At 44.9% G+C, this 20917-nt stretch overlaps 1 protein-coding gene across 7 annotated transcripts in view; it reads right to left on the bottom strand.

Moving 5' to 3' along the window:
• The window catches only part of LOC132424756 (kalirin-like), a 116983-nt gene that overhangs the window by 12261 nt on the left and 83805 nt on the right, over positions 1-20917 (bottom strand). For 6 of the 7 annotated variants that reach the window (XM_060010793.1, XM_060010785.1, XM_060010787.1 and 3 more), the window contains 6 exons: positions 12064-12091; positions 11374-11545; positions 10072-10193; positions 9275-9406; positions 7601-7765; positions 5798-5876 (listed from right to left, as the gene is read on the bottom strand). In XM_060010793.1, the coding sequence (XP_059866776.1) occupies positions 5798-5876; positions 7601-7765; positions 9275-9406; positions 10072-10193; positions 11374-11545; positions 12064-12091 (698 nt within the window). The remainder of the gene's footprint in view (positions 1-5797; positions 5877-7600; positions 7766-9274; positions 9407-10071; positions 10194-11373; positions 11546-12063; positions 12092-20917) is intronic. The other variant, XM_060010788.1, reaches the window with a different exon arrangement.

The raw sequence follows: 20917 nt of genomic DNA, 5'->3' as shown, positions 1-20917 counted from the left end.
ATTTTATTGAAGGATATGAGAAGTTTTATCCAAAGTGATTAGACAGTAACATTTTATTAGGAATCGACTTTTCTGTACTTTTAATTATAATGTTATCATTCAGAAAAGCCATCTTTCCTTTCTTAGCATTTTAGGGTTCTTTGAGATGCAAAAAACTAAACAATATTTTTAGTCATTATATTTTTCTGTCATTTTGAACATCAACCACAGGTTCAGTTTTCTTTTCTGAACAGAATATATTTCTATAATATATAACAGTGACAATGTTAAAGAAGGAGGAATTCTGCTTTACGGTAATTTCAAAACATTTTCTAAAGAGGCAATTTTTTCATTTTATTTTATATTTATGATCCTTCTGTTACAGAAAATTTCCAATATACACAAAAGTAGAGAGAATAGTAGAACAGATCTTCTGTGTACCCAGCAGCCAGCTTCAACAATTATCAACGCTTTGCCAACCTTTCATCTATTCTTTTCCCACCTCCTGCCCTTTTTTTCTGGAGTTTTTTTTTTTTTTTTTTTTGCGGTACGCGGGCCTCTCACTGCTGTGGCCTCTCCCGTTGTGGAGCACAGGCTCCGGACGCGCAGGCCCAGCAGCCATGGCTCACGGGCCCAGCCGCTCCGCGGCACGTGGGATCTTCCCGGACCGGGGCACGAACCCGTGTCCCCTGCATCGGCAGGCGGACTCTCAACCACTGCGTCACCAGGGAAGCCCCATCTGGAGTGTTTTAAGTGCATGTTATTTCTTGCATAAATACTTGGTTTGCATCTGTAGTTGACAAGGACATTTGAAAATATATAACCACCATGCCATTTTTATATCTAACAAAATTAACTGTAGCTGAAATAGACAGAATGGTTCCCAGACTCACCTGCAGGCCTATGGAAGGTAGTAAGAGAGTGAGATAGATGGAGAAACTGGTCAGCAATGGAAGCAGAGAGAGGGAGGGTCAAAGAGGTGATAAGGCAGCATCATCCAAAGCCTGTTCATGAGGTGCCCTAACCCAAGAGCAGAGGAATGAGCAGTCCAAAGGGCAGTCCACTCCTCTAGCAGAAACGAATGCATCAGACACCATGGCCACTACTAAGATTGTCCAACAGACTCCTTGACCTGGCTCTGTGTTCACCAAGCAACTTCCTGATAATAATAATTCTTTTTTTACTATAGATTTTCCCCAAAGAAGAGAAAGCCCTAATTAATAAAGCAAGTATTAGACAAATATTAATCAAATGCCTATTACATGTCAGACATCATTCTTGGCCTAGTGAACAAGTATTTGGTCAAACTGGCAGCTCTGTTTTACATCATCCATTAATAAACTACCATTCTGCGTTTTAACAGCGCCCTCTCTTGTTTGTTTATTATAGGTCACCTCCTTCCAGAGGACTTTGGATACAGGAAAACAATTGATTGCTGAGGAGAGATCTCCTGAATTAGTGGTTATGTCAAGGTACTGCTATCTTAATTTTTTTTTTTTAACATCTTTATTGGGGTATAATTGCTTTTGCTATCTTAATTTTTAAAATATATTTTGTGTGTATCAAAGTTATGCATCCCCATGGTTTGAAAAGTCAATTAGCTTTAACAAAGTTTCTTATTAAAAACAATAGTGCCTCATCCTCCACCCGTCCCCATTTTTCTTCCTCTAGAGGTAGTTTAATATATCACTTCAGTGTATTTTGCTGATTATTTAGGTATTTACTTCCATGACTCTAAATATAGTATATTTTGTATGGCTATTTCTTGACTTTTCAGTTTTAGTTATTATCTGTTGACATCCCACTATAGAAGATGAGATTTTGGTCTCTTTCCTTCCTTTGTCCCCATCACATAACCACTTTTCCCATCCCCTGTCCCCCCAAGAGAATTATATTGTAATCAATATTCAGTGTTTCCATTATTGCAACTATGTCAGTGTTGGTCACAGTTAAACCTCTAGTAAACTATGACTATTTTTCCTTTTTGTGGTAAAATGCATTCTTCAGTCTTTTCTGAAAAAGAGTGCATGGGAAATAAGTTGTTTGAGATTTGCATATCTAAAACATGCTTATTCTACATTTATATTTGATTGTTAGTTTCTCTGGGTATAATTCTAGGTTGAAACAAAATTTGAAGGAATTATTCTATTACCTTCTAACTTCTAGTGTGATTGATGATGTTAACTGTTAATGTTCAAAGCATTATTATTCCTAATCCTTTGCATATGATTCTTATAAAAATATTTAGCTCTCTCCTCACTGAGATTTCTCCCACATTCTTTAGCTCAAATGGACACTTTCTGTAGTTCCGCTGGCCAGAAACATGGGATTCTGTCAAGAGTTTTAGCCTCTGGCATCCTCATACACTTCCACATGAATGCCCTTGTGGGTAAAAGAGTAAGAGAGGGGCTTCCCCGGTGGCGCAGTGGTTGAGAGTCCGCCTGCCGATGCAGGGGACACGGGTTTGTGCCCCGGTCCGGGAAGATCCCACATGCCGCGGAGCGGCTGGGCCCGTGAGCCATGGCCACTGAGCCTGTGCGTCTGGAGCCTGTGCTCCGCAACGGGAGAGGCCACAGCAGTGAGAGGCCCGCGTACCGCAAAAAAAAAAAAAAAAAAGAGAAAGAAGAAAGGGGAAAAAATAGGAATCTCCCTGCTCTCTTCCTGTCTTTTGGCCATAAAGATGGATTTCTCTTGGAGACTTTGCTCTCTGTGCCTGCTGCACAGTTCACTGATTTAGCCCACCCTTGGGTTAAAGCTAAGAGATCAGGAGAAAAACAAAACACAAAAAACCCCTCAGAACATAATAACCCAGAAAACTCAGTGCCACTGTCCTTGTCTTTTTTCAGGTGTTAACTTCACTCCCCAATCTGTTACTTTTCAGAATGCTCAGGTAGCTGCTATCTGTATTTCATCCGTGGATTCTGGTTGTAGCCAGTGGGAGAGAAAGGCTACAATGGGCTTACTCCATCTTGGCCAGCATCAGAAGTTGGCTCATTTTAAAAGCTGGGGACTAAAAAGCTGTTTGGAAGCTCTGTGTGTGTGGGTGGAGCCTGTCAACTCGACCTTCACTGTAGGGTGATCTGAATGGACTGTTTTGTCAGGGGAAACTCCAGAGTCAGTATCTTTAAGTCTTTCCTCTTGAGCTGGTCAGATTCTCCAGAGAAAGACCCTCCTACTTTCTGTCTGGAAGGTGAGGCCCTGGCTGTCCACCTCTGGAGGTCTGGTGGGTAGGACAGCAGGGGTCCTCAGAATCTAGCATTTATCTATTCTCACAGTGGCCCTGTTTGGAGTATGGTTCCATTGCCCTCAGTGGGGCTGGTGTCCCTGAGAACAGAGGCACTCTGTTTCACCCTTTCCAGGGGACAAATCTTCAGTCTTTTCCTTGATCGGGAAGGACAATCACACAGCTACCTGAAGCTGGGGAGGAGGTCTGGAGCCACAATTTCTTCTCACACAAGGTTCAGACAACCCTTCCAATTTTAGCATCTTCATTACACATATTTCCAGAGGTACTGGAGGCTTCCAACACCTGAGCCTTCCGGGAATTCTGCTGCAAAACTTGCACTGGCTCTCGCTTGACCCCATAACTGACTTGGACTGAGTTTCTCAGGTCTCTCAGTCATTTGCCACTTTCACCTCCTTTTCTGCTTCTAATACTTGCTGTCTCTTCTTCCAATGTCCTCATCCTTACGTGCCTGCTTAAAAAAAATCCTTTACTGTAGATTCAGTGAAGTCTCAGGAGGGAATGAAAACGGATGCCTGTGTTCAACCTGCCATCCTTACCTGGAGGCCTGGTACCGCTACCTTTTGGGATCCTGTACAGGTAACCAGGTAGCATTCCCAAGGGATAAGTCTTTGGCTTCTTTAAGCTGCAATGGTGCCTATATAGTTTATTTCTGGTTAAGTATGGCATGCTTAGGTGCTCTTTGCTTCTATGGATGGGCTATAGGAGTGAAGCTATTTCTTTCTTGTTTTTTATAATACTTAATTACTGGAGAGCTATTTTTAACAAGATAGTCATATAGATCTAGAATTTTAGGTTTAGGTGTGATGGAGAAAGCTGACTCACTTACATGGCCCTGGCACAGATATCTTTTATGTATCTCATGTAAGTATCTATATGTTTTATTTCCATTCTGTTAATATATAGCATTTTAAAGGATCTTCTAAAAAGATGAAGACGATACTACTTGGGAGAGAGGGAAAGCTTCAGGTTATTGGAGATGAAATTTAAAAAAAAATCAATTGCTTGGAACAGATCAGAAAATTGATTTCCCCTTAAGAAATATCAAAACGTCCATTTCTTCTATGTAAAACAGTCCTTAGCCTATGGCTATCAACAGCAAATACAGGCCTTGGGGAGGAATTAACCAGTACATCCAGGTGGTGGAACCAATTTCATTTAGAACCAGATGGGGATTTGATTTGCTTATTATTGGGGTCATATGTAGCTTCACAAACTTTAATATCATGGAGAAAACTAGATTTCAACTACTAGAACTTATTTTTGACAAAAATTGCTATGATGAGAAACAACATATATTAGTAAAACTAGCACAGGCTTAAAGGCAGGTGGCCCAGGGTTTGAATCCTGGTTCTACACGTACTAGTTATGGGATTTTGAGAAAGTTACTTGACCTCCTGAACCTGAGTTTCCTTTACCGGAAATCTACTCAAACACTACCTCATGGTGTAAGGATTAGCTTAAATAGCTTTTGTATACTATCTGCATGGTATCCAGAATACTATATTACTCAGAAAGCTTCATCATCATCACCATGTCAATTTCCACTGGCTTTATCTTTTCTGTTTGGCTACACAAAGAAGATAGGAAAGTAGAGCTAAAGCTGGTTTTTGATGAAAGGAGCTGTAACAAAAGGCAGTGAATTACATTGTTACTCCTGCCTAAGAAATGGGAATAACGAACATATTTGCTCTCTCCACAACCTCTGTCACAACCACGTAGGAAATTTTACCGTTCATTGAGAGCCGTCAATCAGAGATGGAGAGGACGCTAATGGCCCGTTGCTAGTGAGTGCTCTTTTATTTACACATCACAGGAGGGTGGGTGACTTGTAAGATCTACCCACATTCTCTCACCTAGACCTCCTGGAGACCAATACATCACAGGCATGTAAAACCTTCCCATCAACGATTTTGTGAGACAGGTGATACATTATTTTTCACTATTCTGTTAAAAGTCACATTTCTATCCTTCTTCATTTTCGAGGACACATTTTTCTAACCAAAAGAGAGAGAGAGAGACCTGTATCCAACAATTAGTGCTTATGTATTCTTCTGAAGAACACATGGAACTTCTTATGAAAATTGACCATATAGTACTCACAAAGCAAGTCCCAACAAAAATCAAGGAATCAGTATCATGTAGACCAAATTCTCCAACCACAAAGCAATTAAATTAGAAATCAGTAACAAGAAGACAATTTTTAAAAATCTCATACATTTGGAAATTTTAAAACAGTTCTACAGTTGGGTCAAAGAAAAGAATCATAGTTGAAGGAAAAATACCTAGAACTGAATAATGAAAATGCCACACATCAGAACTGAGGATTTAGCTAAAACTGTACTTTGAAGAAATGACTGAGCCTTAAATTCTTATATTAGAAAAGTAGAAAGGCTGAGAACTTTAATGTAAGCAGTTAGAAAAGGAACCATAGAAAATACACATAAATACTCTAGTTTTTTCTTAGTATAGAGAAAATGCCCTTAGTGAAAGAAACACAAAACAAGAAGTCGTTATTATCATGTGATGTTTTTAAGTGTTCATGAATAAAGGAACAGAAAACTGGGTTATTACCTTCCAATTTCATTCAGCTCCGTATAAGCTGAATCAAAATTTTCCTTCCAAGAAATGGTGGTACCATCAGCCGCAGCATCTTTGGAAGAGAAAGAATCCATTTATAATATTGAGAAAGCCATATAAGAATAACGAAAAGGTTAACAGAAAAGCTCCAGCATCACCCCCAAAGCAATTCTCATGACTAAATATGGAATCTAACTCAGTGGGAAAAAGCCACAATTCTCTGAAATGTTATCTTAAAAAAATATTATCCAAGGGGAAACTGACATGACAGAGTCAGACTCCCTGTACCATCTCCATAAACGAAGGGAAAACTCCGAACAATCAGAGATGTAACTTCCGGATGTTGTCAAATAGAAGTCTGCTAGAAAAAATTAAAAGGGAGAAAGAAAAACACTTTGAAAGGCCTAGAAAAGCCAGTGAGAATCAGGGCTGCAGGGAGGTTGCAGCAGAGAGGAAAGGGGAAGAGTTATACGGCCAAGGGGAAAAGGAAACAAAAGTGCTCCAAACATTCTAAAAACTGCTTTCTCACTCCTTTGTTCTCAGCATGAATGAGCTTATCTGGTGTATTGAGTGATTTAGCCTAACCCCAAATCTTCGGTGGTATTACCTTGTATGATGCATTAATTCCCTGGCAATGATTTACACACACACACACACACACACACACACACACACACACACACACACAAGCACGCACACAAATATCTATCTGTGTTGACTGCTGGGGAGCAAGGCTCACAAAAAGCAGCGGTCATCCCTGGGCGGGATTTAGGCAGTGGCCTGGGAGAAGAGTAGTCAAGCCTGCAGCACGTCTCTTTTGACCCCGGTCACCTCAGGCTGCCCAGAGCACAGCCGGGCTGAGCCTGGACATGGCTTACCCATATTGAGTTCTCAGGAAATAGAGAACTGGGGCCAAGGTTTCCCAGTGAGTCACAGGCCCCTGGGAGCAGAGCTGAACCCGGCTGGCAGTGGGGAGAGGCCTGGGGAGCATTTCCGGAGCTAACCACGGGGGCGGGGCTGCAGCCCGGGGCCCTAGAGGGTCCACAGCTCCTCTTGAGACTCCAGGATGCCCTTAACCCCAAGACACAGGTTCACTGTCTTTTAACTACAGTGACCTCCTCTCCCTGCCCCAATGTACACAGCCCACTGCCCTGCCCTGCCCCAAACCTTGCTATTTGGAGCTTTCTTTAGGTTAACAAGTTTCCTCTTACAAAATGTCCCAGGGACCAAGGTGGCTTGATGAGCTAATGAATAGGGGAGCAAAATAAGAACCACGTTTGTAAAATACTCATGTGCAGCTAGTTAAATGCGTATCTTAGTTGTTCAACACATCCACGTAAAAACATATCCATGTTGAAACAAGACATTGTGGGAGGGTTGGGGGTGGAGAAACTATTGAGTACTCATTTTGCCTCAGGGGTTTCCAGGCAAGAGGTGGCTCAGTGTTCCCGTCTCAGAAGAGGGTTGGTAGCACCCATGCGACTCACGGCCCCTGCCTACCCCTCTTGGTCCCTGGAGACGCACACAGGTGCCCAGGAACCTGGCAGGCCCAGGGTAGACATGGGTGGCAGCTCTAACTTGAGCCCTGTACTTTACGGAAACACCCTTCGTGAGGCCTCTGAAATGCTACTTGGCAGAAGCCGACAAGCAAATCCAGGTGACCTCTAGCTCCGTGGCCTATTGACACTGCCAGTGGGCAGTGACATGCCAGTGGGCAGCCAGTGCCAGTGAGTATGTGACAGTCGGCCAGGTGTCTTGTCTCTATCGCCTGGGGTACTGGGCATGGCTGGGACTCACCGTATTCTGGAAGTCGCACGAACTCTGAGGGCTCGCTGGGAAGGCTGATCCCCCAGGGGTTACTGGCACTGACTCTGAACTGATAAGGACTCCCAGGACTGAGGTCCTCAATGACAAGGTAAGTGTCCAAGGTCGACGCTACCGACTGCTGCCAGGCCTGGGAACCTAGGGCACAGTTTCCGAGAAGGAAAGAGGAAAGGCCAGAGGCACATTGTTTCAAAGACCTTTAGCGAACAAAGAAAGGAAAAGTGACACATTCCATTCAAGGGACAGTTGTGGTCACTGCCTCGGGCCTTGAGAGCCTGTGGGCTAACTGTGGCAGGTTTGGGTTCAATTTCCTAAAAGACTGAACACGTCATGAGAGCGGTACAAGCAGCTGGCCTGTAGAGTCTGTTCATTTTCAAATGGGCACATGGGAGAGTGAAAAGACATAGAGCATGCAGAATTTACAGAAGCACACACGGCACATTTTTAACAAGGCCAGAAAAGTATATTGTGAATTAATAACAAAGTGAGAGAAAATATGCGTTTGGAAACTGAAACAGAAAGGAACATGTAGGGAGCAGTAGGTACATGTAAAATACTGCGGAAGGAGTCTTCCCATAATTCTCTCATTTAACCTTCTCACTTAAATCCTCAGAAATCCTATGAGGTTGGGAGGATTAATCTCACTTTACAGATAAAGAAACCAGGGCTCAGAATGATTAAATAACTTTCCCAAGAGAACTTAGTTCATCTTATAAACTACGACCTGAATAATGCTAAGGGAAATACAGGCTTGGAGAGAGACGTCTCTCAGCTCAGCATCGATCGATACCTTTGTGCTGCGTTGAGAGACACAGTGAACAGCTAAAGAAAGAGGCAAACGTAAACAGCTTTATAACTGCAGAGGGCCTGTTTAAGAGAAGAAAGAAGGGTTAAAATAAGAGGCGTAACAGAGAGTAAAACGGAGGATTCTGGTTCCAGGTGCCAGCGGTTGCTTTCAATTCAGGTGTGTGACTCGTCACACGGCTCAGAGAGGTGTTTTGCTTTAACAATTAGAGCTACCTGGCAGCTTCTCATTTCAACTAATTCTTCTGGATGATAGTTGTTTCTAAGGAAATGTATGCACTCTTAGCACGTAAATGTAACAAATTTAAAAACTGAACAATGTGAAAAGTCATCATATATATATATTTATAGGGGTCTCTAAAGTTTGTCTGGGGGTAAAGTTGGCGGGCGGAGGTGGGGTAGACCTCTGCTTTTGCCACCCTAGTTACTTCTCTGGGAGAAAGATCACAGATTAGCAAACTAGAGACCTGGGTTCTCGGGCCAGCTCTGCCTCTTACGAACCCCAGCCTTGTGTTTCTTAACTTTCTTTAAGCTTTAACCTCATCATCTGTAAAACAGGCCCGATGGTCCCTGTCTGAGTGATCGGGCTGGTTAAGCAGAGAAGTGCACGTGAAGGTGCTTTGCAACCTGCCGTGAGTCATTATTCTGGCAAAAATCCCTGCTGGGTGTTTTGAGATCAAAGGTGGCTGTAGCCCGGCACTGAGGCCTTTGTGCTGAGTTGGAAGACAATAGTTGGAAGGAATAGCTGATGAAAGGCTTAGAGGCAAATAGTTTTATGACTCTGAAGGCCCTCCTTAAGAGAAAGAGAAGATAGAAGAAGAAGAGCAGGGGGAGACGGCGCACCTTCCTCTCTGTACTCCACAGTGTAACCAGAAATAGTGCAGTTTCCCGTGCTGGATGGGGGCAGCCAGCGGAGAATCACAGAGGTGCAGCTTCTCTCCTGGGCAATGGGGCGGTTAGGGGCCGCTGGAACACCTACAGGGACAGAAATTAGGGTCAAATGCTACTTCTGCAGAACTTGGTATTTTACACCAAGGCTGACACACCTAACCTGTGTCTCAAATGTTTCCTATGACCTTCTCCACCGAGTGGCACACCTTTCCCTAGGCCCGAGAGAGAGCTGGGAGATGTACCTTGCTGTCAGAAGTTCTTCCTTCGGACTAAATGCTGCACCCTGGAGAGAAAGCTTGGTCAGAGAACTAGGCTTTAGGAGGTGTACGGTAGGGCCCGGCCAGCTCTTATCAAAGATTCATTCTGTTCCCATTTGCTGGAACTTTGCTTTGGAACTTTCACAATGTACCTCTTCTTTCCCAGGTCTCAGGGGTCCCTTGTAATGTCCAGTTAAAATGTCTGGCTAACACAAATTCATAGAGACAGAAAGTAGAATGGTGGCTGCCAGGAGCCGGGGTTGGGGAAGAATGGGGAGTCGCTGTTTAACGGGTGCAGAGTTTCAGCTTTGCAAGATGAAAAGAGTTCCAGAGATGGATTACACAACAGTGTGAATGTACTTGACACTACTGAACTGTACCCCTGAAATTGGTTAAGATGGCAAATTTTATGTTATGTGTATTTTACCAGAATTAGAAAATGAATATTAAAAAGAAAGCACAAAAAAGGTTTGACTATCCAAGAGACTGTACCTTGCACTTTAACGGTAGCAGACGTTGACGTGGTGCCGTGGTCGTTTGCTGCTACGCAGGTATAAATACCGCTGTCTTGGGGCATCAGATTGCAGATTTTGAGGGTGATTTCCCCGGAATCACTAGGGACACGAAAAGTATGCCCTTCAGACTCCAGTAATGAGACAAGTGACTATAAAAGTATAAGGGGTGCTGAGCTGAGTCCTTAGGACCAAGGTCTAGTCCCTGTTCTGTTACCTTCTTATACACTTGGGTGAGAACCTTGCCTCTCCATCTCCCCAATGCCATACAGAGGAAGAAAATTCTTGCCATGCCCATCTCTCAAGTTGTTTGTAAATGAGGCTTAGTAGAGGAGTAAAATGGGATAAGAATCAGAACGTGGTTTGAAATATATAAAGTCCTATGCAAATACTGGTCCCCAATATTACTAGTGTCATTGCCACCTAGCAACTTGGTCCCAAAACATTTTCAGTCCACAATCAATAACAAGTGGTACAAGAAAATGGAAAGAGAATGAAATGTTCAAGTATTTCACATTCTACATGTGGGACCCTCAAGATAATTAAGTGACTTAAGCAAAGGCAAATTCCTCTACTAAATAACTTTCCCAGTAGTCCCAGCCTGGGGTCCAGGACATCAAGCGGAAGAACTGCTCTGAAAGGGTTAAATGCAGAGGTCACAGTCAGCCCTACTCCCTCCCCACTGGTCGCCACAGAACCTGGTGATCTTCGTGAGCTTCACCATGCACTGACTCTCAAGCTAAGCTCCCTGGGTCCACTGATACTTCAGGACCTGGCCAGGGAGTCTCTGCTGGGAACCCCATTTCACATGCAAAAACATTAAGTTAAAGGATGAAGTGTCTTGATCCTAGCTGTTTCTTCCATAAATGTTTCTTAAGCATCTAGGGCTTGCTACGGCTTTCCTCTGTAAGCAGTACTGTGCAAGAAAGTTCTTAATTAGCCGCAGTAAATATTAACAGAATAATTGGGAGGCCGCCAACCAAATTTGTTAAATAGTCTTTGTGAGAAGCATGCTTGTGGCTGGATTTTCTGTTTTCTATTGCACACTTTGGAGTAAGTCATTTTTGTTTCTTCTAAGAAAATTGTTCTTTAGTTAATGAAGGAATTGAGTATACCACTGTTTCACAGGATTCCGAGGGGCACAAAGTTTCTGGGCTAGAATAGGCTCCAGGGCAGCTCTTCTCTTGAGACCAAGTAACCAGAACAGGAGCTACATGCCGGACTTAGCCTCCGGGTACTGCACCCAGGTGCTGGGGTTGCTGACGTGGGGGCGTTAGCTTACCAGGAGGAGACCGTGTACGTAGCTGAGCTGTTGTCAGTGTCAAGGATGTTCTGGTCTGGACCCTTCCAGGTGATGGTGGGCTTTGGCCGCCCACAGACTTTGCACTGCAGTGTCACTGTGTCCCCAAGCAAGCAGGTCACATCCACTAAGGGCACGAGGAATTCTGGCGCCACTGTGGTCAAATCAACATCGATATAAATTTGCATCGTTCAGAACAGACAGAATAAAACAGCTATTTTATAACACAACCCTCTCATTCCCCACCCATGTTGTGTAACGATTCAAATAACCTTCAGCTTAACTCTGTAGAGCCACCTGTGTCCCGTGAAAAAGTATTTTTAAAGTAATAAAAAAAGTAATAAATGTTTATTTTAGATTAAATTAGGAAATAGAGATTAAAAAAGAGAAGAAAAAGCTCCATGGTGACATCACACAGGGGTTACTGTGAACAGTCTGGTATATATCATTTTAGACTTTATATAAACACATATTTTCTTACAAAAAGTGGATCCCATTATACACATTACAAGGTGTGGTCTTTTTCACCCTAACAGTGTATCCTAAACATTTTCCTTGTCTGTAAGTAGTGAACTATATCACTGTTGTTTAAAGGTGCTACCTCAGTGCTGGATTTGCCGTAATTTATTTAGCCAATCGCCACGTACTCAATTCTGTCACTTTTTAACTCACCTTCTTGGATGAAATTTGGATTTAAGATCTGAAAAACACAAAGAAACAGAAAATTGCTTAAATCCTAAACTACTAAAAGAGAACGGGAGACTTCTATCCTAGTGAGTAAAAGGAAAGTACAGTTTGGGGCGAGAAGCGTGGAGCCCAGCTCCTGTGGCTTGTGACTGCTTCACTACTGCAGTAACAACAAGGGCGCCTGGTTTACTTTCCCATCTGCTCTGACTGTTCACATTCCCTCTGGGCAGCCCGGGCCCCAGGCAGGTTTACTGTGACTACAGAGCTGGGCTGGCCACAGCTGGCCTTGTTATCCTCCGTCACCTCACCTGCTTTTCCTCCCTGCCCTGTGCCATTCTCCCCCACCTCAATATGCACTCAAGCATCGTGATGGCACTGATTCTTCCCAGCATCGGGAATTTTCCAAAACAGAGCGACTGACATCTATTAAACTGGAAGAGTCATGGACATTAACCAGCCCAGTGGTTTCCTTCCAGCACCTAAATGCAGAGCTTGTCTGGTTGAAGGGGGAAGAGGGAAGCCCCAGCTGTCCATCCTGCCCCACTGAACTGCTCCTGTAGCCCAGGCCTCCACAGGGCAACCTGCAAAGCACTGCACAGCCCTTTTGGCTGCACGGTTGAGGAAACAGAGACTTGGGCTGCACTAGGGACCTATCTGGTCACGTGGCTGGTTGGCAGAGGCCGTGCTGGAGCCCTCTGCACACTACGGTGTCTGCTTTGTGACACCATGGATCTTACAGAAGGGAAGACCTTCCAGTCGACTGGCCATTACCCCTTCTTGAGAAGATGTCACCTTGGTTTTTCTCCTATCTTTTGTATTACCTGTAATCCTACAGTCTGGGTCATAAAGCTGGGTGGGGGGAACAAAACCTGGGCTTCCCAGTAGGAGAGGCTGGCGCTTACCTCTTTTGCTTAATGTGATTTTATCTTCGTTTTTAAAAACTTACTATCATCACTTTCCTTCACCGTAACATGGTGATAAATAATACCTAGTACAAAGCGTTATCATGAAGATGAAATGAAATATTGTATGTCACACAATGCTTGACAAATAACAAGTATTCAGTGACTATTTAAATAAATTATCTAAGTCTAATCATCTCCCTTCTGCTAAGAGGCCTATCGTTGCAGGGGCTTATCTCTAACAGTTCATCTTGCAAAATTCTTCTTTCCTTCATAATGAAGCTAGGAGGCTCCTGTGTCTTGCAAATCATCTGTTGGGGCAGTCACACTTATCTCCCCAATTTACCCAAGTCATAGGTGAGCTTGGCTTCTGTGTGGTTTTACCTGACACAGGCACCCACACGAGCCCTTTGGAAAAAGATATTTCCTCCTCTGAGTTCCCCTCTGCACACCGATTGCCTGCATCTACCGCCCAGGTTTTTCACGAAGCAGGCTGCAGAAAACTCTTGCAACGCCAAGTCCCGGGGCTGAGTGTCTCAAGACTCTGACCATCACGGTGCCCTATACTAGCCTCCAAAGGCCACTCACACTACTGCCTGGCCTGCTTTTAAATCAATGGTTTTCAATCCTTGACCCAGGTGGCTTTAAAAACACACAAACCCCCCAGTGCCTGGGCCTCATGCTTAGAAATTCTGTCTTAATGGGCGTGAAGTGGGGTTGGGACCAGCAGTTTTAGAAGCTGCCTCAGGTGAATCAACATGCAGCCTGTTGAGGAAAGCTGCTGAAAGTTCCCCTCCATCCAAGGGGACTGATCTCAGATAAACCAGCTTCCTGCCCCTGAGTCTTTTCTGGGCGTGGGTGTGGAGGCTGCATGGGGCATTTGGTAAAAGCGACTGCTTCTCCCACACCTTAGAAACCGCCTCTATGTGAAGAGGCCCTGGGCCATGGTAGGCAGAGAAGTGTGAAGAGTTGCTCTAGTTGAAAAATTAACTAAACTACCAGTACACATGGTGGGCAGTCCAGCATCACTTGTAGGGGGCGCTAAGGAGGCCATAAACTGGTCCACCTGACTTAGGTGAGGTGGGAGAATGACATCGAGCCAGTCATTTCACAGTCAAAGAAAAGGAAACTAGGAATATTTCCTAAACGTTAATAGTGGTCTTCTTGGGGTGATGAGATGAAGGGTGGCCGTCCACCCACCCATTCAAAAAACGTTGCTTCTTGAGGCTGGTGTAAGATTTTGTGGCTACAGAGATGCTAAGCCATAGGCCCTGACCTCAGGATTTATAAAACATCTGCACATTGGTGATTCCTTTTTTCTTTTTCTTCTTACCTGGGCTTTCCAAATATTCTGCAGTCAGTATGTTTCACTTTTGTAATATTTTTTTTTTAAGGAAAAAATGGTTCACTTAGAGCTATTAGACCGTAAGTTCTTCAAAGACAGGAGCCATTTGTTATTCATCTTTGTACCTCACGCCTCTAGCCCCCGGTCTGCCACGTAATGGACATTTAATACGTGTTGGTTGAATGAGTATTTGACCTATGTCCACATTTCAGTTCTCCAATGAATTTAGGACTGATTCATACACAGAATCTGGAAGTAGGGCCAGAAGATCTATAACATAATTACTCCTGGGTATAATACTATTTGAATAGAGTCTATTTTCAAACACAATGGCATGCAAACGTTTTGGAAAATGATTAAAAAAAACCAAAACAATAAAATCAATGGCCTCTAAGAGAGTGTGGGTTGCAGGAGGGACTGTAAACTCTCCAGCAGACAGAGGACATAGTACCAGACCCTAAGCCGACACACTCCCTGGCCTTGAACAACATTCCCAAGCACCTGAGGCCTCGGTTTTATCTGTAAACTGGGGACAATAATGCCCACCTGGAAAGTTGTTTGACTGAAGGGCTCTATCTATTTCATGAAGATTTACTGAGCTGACCCTTGGTTAGGTGGTGGTGGCCTGCCCTCCCTGGGCCAATGGTCTAGTGGGCAAGATGGAATTAAATGGCTCACAGTGTCCAGGAGGGAGCCTGGCTGATGGCGATAGCCAGCCTCCAGCAAACACGGAGCACTGCCCTCTCTCTCGTCCTACCCCACTCAATCATAAGGACTCCAGGGTAAAAAAGATTTGGGAATGATGCCAGCTTTGTTCGACGGCCTGTATTTCCCATCTTGATGGGAATCCACAAGGGAGCAGGACATCGAGTCCATGCCAGGAGACACAGGGAGGAGAAAGATGACAAATGGAAGAGACAAATGGCAGTTTCCTACGTTATAAAAAGTTAAGTGGGGTTTCGTAAACCTGCACTGTGGCAGTACCTCTATAAACATCCCAAACGGCTGCTTAGAGAATTTACCTTATTCCTCTTTCTTGTCACAACCCCAACCGTGTTAAGCATATTGTTAACCACAGGCACCGTTTAAAAAGAAAATCTTCCTAGCTTCCGTGTAGAACTTAGTGCGGACTTTGGAGAGAAAGGCTGCTGATACGGCTTAACTGCAGCTTCTCCCTGGAGGCGGCTTGTGGAAGGCACCCGTCTTCATGCCGCTGCCTCTTGGCTGGCCTAGGTGTTGCTGACAATGGTAATACCATCACTGATTTGCTTAACCTTGCATGGCTGGCATAAACTACTCACAAACTCCTTCATTTGCCCCTCCAAAGCGCTGGGAAGAGGTGCCGAGCACCTGTTACTTATTCCCATTTCCAGAGGAGACAGGGAAGTAAGTGCAGCCTTACAGAGACAGTGACAGGGGACTGGCCCCCAGAGCTCTTCCCACCTCAGTGCTCAGTGCAGAGGCAAGGTCTGGGGAAAAGCATCACGAGACTTTGTCATCGATGTCAAAGGCCTGCCTGCTGACCTTTAATCCCCATCCTTGCTGTACATCTCATCTCTACCCAGTCCTCCTCTGCAAACTCCTCCAGCAAGGACCAAGAGCCTGGAAAAAGTCCATACCCATGTTTTCCTAACTGTGACTCTGGATTCTGCCCATAGGAGATTCCTCCCTCGTTTATTTCTCTTTCTGTTTTGAAGCAAATCAGAGTATGGACTGGAGAAGAGTCATGCCAACCTTCTCACACTGTATCTTGTATTTGCCTGCGGCTCCCTATGGACTACAAGGCCCATGCAGGCAAGGGCCACGTTTCATTTCATTGTCATTGCCTCAGAGCCTAGCGTAATACCTAGCACATAAGTGCTCCGTTGATATTTGTTAAAGCAATGAAAATGTGAAATGGTGGGGTCCTAAGTTGGGGGAGAAGACTTGAGAAAATGCCTTGCTGCGAACTTGGAGTGTTTTCGGATTTCCATTAGTCTGGAACTTGACTTGTTCTGGAATCTCATTGGTCAGTCAGGGTCTGAGATTTAGCCAACAGTGAGCTTCCTCTCCTCTCTGCTCTTCCAGAGGCTGCTCCCTATGGCTCTGATCACGCGCTGCCATCTATCCACACATCTTCCCTGCATGTTAATTGCCCCACCAGACTTGTGAACCGTTCAAAGATAGTAACCTGTTCATGTACTGTTTTACGTACTGTTTGTTATGTTGCTTAACATAGCACCTTGCACATAGCAAAAGATCAAGTAAAATTTGTTAAATCAAGTTAACTGCGGCCACTCAATGAGTAGACTAGAATTTAGGTCTCCTGACCACCTTGTCTTATGATCACCGGTGGTGTGGGCAGGGACCTGAGGCGTCAGTCTGGGACCCGAAGGGTTAATCATAAGATGCAGCTATTTCCTAAATGCTAACATTTGCCTTCATTAGAAACAGTCTGGGGGCCACGTAAAGTGGTGGCTGGGCAGGAGGAGAGATCTGGAATCTAAAATGGAAGTGGCCGTGGAGGGAAGAAGACATTTACATAAAATGCACACTGTCTCTCTGGGAGACCCAAGCGCAGGAGGAGAAGGAGGCTGGTACAGGCCGGTGGGAAAGAACTGCTGGGAAGCCTGGTTTCATTTGAACAGCAGAGGGCGGCAGGCGGTAGTGCGTCCTCCTAGAACCACCATGACGCGGTCCATCAGCAACCCAATTTCTTCCTTCCGGAGAGAATTCCATCCGTTTTCTTGATTTTTCTTCAAAACGGCAGGGCAGTGAGGTAACAGGAGAGAATCACAGGCGAAATCAACCAGCAATGAATAACGCGCTGAGCTCTGAGGAAATCTGGAGTCTATTTTTCTTGCCAGTCAGTGTCCAAGATTCTGACTTCAAGACCTGAGAGTGAGGGTGAAATCCCATCTGCCTAGAAAAGCAGGTGTCAACTGACTCCAGAAGAAAAATACCTGGTTTTTTCTAAATCCCTCATCAGCTGTCACAAAACACAGTTCAAAACTACATATCGAGGGCTTCCCTGGCAGTGCAGTGGTTGAGAGTCCGTCTACCGATGCAGGGGACGCGGGTTCGTGCCCCGGTCCGGGAATATCCCACATGCCGCGGAGCGGCTGGGCCCGTGAGCCATGGCCGCTGAGCCTGCGCGTCCGGAGCCTGTGCTCCGCAACGGGAGAAACCACAAGAGTGAGAGACCCGCGTACCGCACAAAAAAACCAAAAACCAAAACCAAAAACAAAAACTACATATCGAGAGTGCTGAGGGAATAAAAATGGTCAAACGAAACTCAAACCAAATGTCCTGAACTCAACTCAGAGCTACCTTGACTAAAACAACATTTCTGTCTTCTGCCTCTTCTTTCTAGTCTCTTTATGCTTGTTTCATATGAATCTGTGTTCAGAGAAGGAAGGAGAGGGATTTTAGATGATGAGGTTTGGCAATAAAATGAACAGATACCGGAAAAACACTTTCTAAAAACTGAGGTATGATCTCTGGTTTGGAGGTTTAACCCTTCATGTTTCCAGTCTGGCCAAACCAGACACGATTTTCTAATTTTTTAGAATACATTTCTCTAAAAATTTAGAAAATATTCCTACCTCTGCTCATCTCTTAAGAAGACATAAAATAAATTGCAGTAAAAAAAAATACATAAATGCAACACAATCCTGAACAGCAATAGAATTCTCTCTTTGAACTAGTTCTGTACCTCCCAAGTATTTTCATTATCATTTAGCTCTAAGTAGTTTTCTTCAACCATTTTTTTCTTTGACCCCATTGTAATAGCATTGTTTTCAAATTTACAAATGTATGAGGTTTAAAAAAATTATCTTCTTGCTGATTTCTAACTTAATTGCATGTGGTTGGAGAATTTGGTCTATACAACACTGATTCCTTGATTTTTGATGGGATTTGCTTTATGCGTAGTACGTGGTCAAATTTCATAAAAAGTTCCATGTGTTCCTGGGAAGAACGTATGAGCACTAATTGCTGCGTAGAGCTATGAATGTCCATATGTGGAGCACATTGTTTCACAGGGACGTCTAGTCCAAACCCCGCTCCTATTTCTCCTCGGTGTTTTGCTTAAAGAACATTTATTGTGTTCTCAAAAATAAAAAGGGTAAAAATATGACTTTAATAGAATAATGAAAAAAAAATCTATCGCCTGTCCCACAAAACAGTAGAGGGGAAAGGAACAGAAAGGGGGTTTACTGCTGTGCATGCATGGGTCTCCCGGGGCTGTCAGCCACAGAGAAGTCTGTCAGGACGGGACTGGGGTTGCAGGGTGGGATGGTGAAGCGGCAGTGTTATCACTTCCCTTCTATAAGTCATGTTTGCAACTTGGAAGCCAAGATCTTGACTTTGAATATTCAAAGTCTTTATAGATGAATGTTCTGAGGTCTCCTCCCTCAACGATTTGACCTTGATCATACCCCTATCCCCTAAGCTTCTTTTATTGAGTGAAACACCCTCCCAGAGTCTGTGGACCGACAACAGGTTACAGTGTGTTCCGAGGCCACGGGAGAGTGGAAGGTTGATTTGTGGGAATTCTCATGCCCAATGCTCCTTCTCTGACGTCCCCAGCTGCACTCAGCCGCTGTCATTTCTGCTTCCCCCACTGCTCCTCCTTTGCCTTTCACAGGCGCTCATTCCTCCCCCTGTCCCGCCCGTCAGGATCAGGTATTTACCACCTTTCATTAGATGGATGGCAACAGCCCTCCAACAGGCCTGCCTGTCCCCACTGTTCTCAGTCAGGGGCCAGCGATCTTCCTGAAGTCCAGAATGAATCACCCTGACTCTGCCTGACAACCTTCCACTGCTCCTCACTGGCCACTGGATTAAGTCCAGGCTTCCTAGCAAGTCCCCCGAGGCCTTCAGAGTCTGGTTTCAACTCACCTGCCAGGCTTTATCTCCCACCACTCTTCCCACACACCTAAACCCCGGCTGCCCACACCGTAGTCTCTTCTCAAAATGTGCCAGGCACTCTCATACCTCTGGGCCTTTGCTCAAGCCCTTTTCTGGCCCTTCACCTTTTTCCAAGACTGTTTCCATCCTATCAGTCCCTCCAACCCACACCCTGCCATCGTGGGAAGCCAATGACCACGCTCACAGGCATTCTGGGAGACAGGTGGTGAATATACAACCTTGGGGAAGTTACTAACCTCTCTGTGCTCTCTCACCTGTAAAACAAAAATAATGATAATAGTACCTACGTCAGGGTGCCGTTGGGAGGAAAGGACTCAGCACGGAGCCAGATATATAGGAAAGGCTGATAAACAGTAGCCACTGTTACTAGCCCAGGGCCTGAGTGGGTGTCTAGATATTCACTGAACGAGTACATGAATGGCTCCATGCCTCCATCAGAGCAAGTTTCGAAGTCTGCTGTATAATGCAGGCGTTTAATCAGAGCTGCCTCCCTCATGTGACGGCAGTAAGCAGTGGGAGGGACCAGATCTTACATAATTCTTTGGCCCTCCATAGTACTCACTGCGATGCCTTGTGTCAACTGGGTTTTGTTATATTGAGTTGAAAACACGTTGAGTGAGCCAGTAGGTGGACCTCGACAGCGCAGGGTGTGGGCAACGGAGGTGGTGACCTCTGCCCCGCTGATAGCTGGCTCTGAGAGCGACTTCTCCTGGGTCAGTGGCACCTTGTAATCTCCTTGGTGTATGACCTCAATGAAATGGGCTAGGCCTGCAGACGAGGGTGAGGGTGTGCTGAGTGACTGTGCTGGTCTGAGAAACCAATTCAGACATTTCCGGCCCTTGAAATTGGACCTCTTTCTTGGCTTTTATGTCTGGACTCCCGAGTCATTGGGAGAGGGGTGTGGTGAGGCCAAATAATTAGCCCAGCTGTCAAGGGATTAAAAAAGTTGTTGAGGAAGAAATTCTCCTCTAACAAGCAAATATGCAACAGAGGAGGGCCTGAACCTGACCCTCCTTAAGGAAAGTACCTGAGCCTCCCTTGGGGAGCAGACTTCCTATCACCTGCCACGTTTGGCATCTCAAAGCACCACAGTCAAGACCTGCCCTTTTTCCTGGTTGTACGACCATGACCTTTCTGAACCTGCTTCTTCTAGGAGGGTAAGAAAACCGCATCTTCACCAGGCGGTTGGAAGGAACAGAAAGCATGATAGACGTGACTAATGCTGTAGAAGATCTTGTCATTAACCTCCCGGGAGGGAGAAACGCCAGCTCCAGTCCGCTCAGTGCCCTTCTCCCAGTGGCAGAATATAAATCAATCTGCATGTGGAGTTAGAACAGAGCTAGGCAAAGCAGCGTCAGTCTCCGGGCCCAACCTTTCAGGTCTATTACAAAGAAAATATTTTGTAAAAATAAAACGAGAGGCGTGTGACGCTTCACTTTTTCTCCAAAGAGTTCTTTTCGTTAAAAAGTCCTTTTTATAAAATGCAGAAACAGGCACCGGTCGAAACGCTGGTGATGCCAGGAGGTCAGTCACCCGACTTGGGGTGTAAACGTTTCCTTCAATCTGTCTGGCCAGGTTAGTTATTTTGAAGCTCCGAATCTGGGACACGGCGCCAAGGCAGCTGAGGTGGGAGCAGCAGCCTAGCTCTTTGAAGACGTGGAAGCTGGGCCTGGGGAATTGT

This window comes from Delphinus delphis, chromosome 4 (genome assembly GCF_949987515.2).
Source record: "Delphinus delphis chromosome 4, mDelDel1.2, whole genome shotgun sequence".
NCBI classification, from domain to species: domain Eukaryota; kingdom Metazoa; phylum Chordata; class Mammalia; order Artiodactyla; family Delphinidae; genus Delphinus; species Delphinus delphis.
The sequence above is the reverse complement of the archived record's forward strand: the minus strand, read 5'-3'. Positions and strand labels throughout refer to the sequence as shown.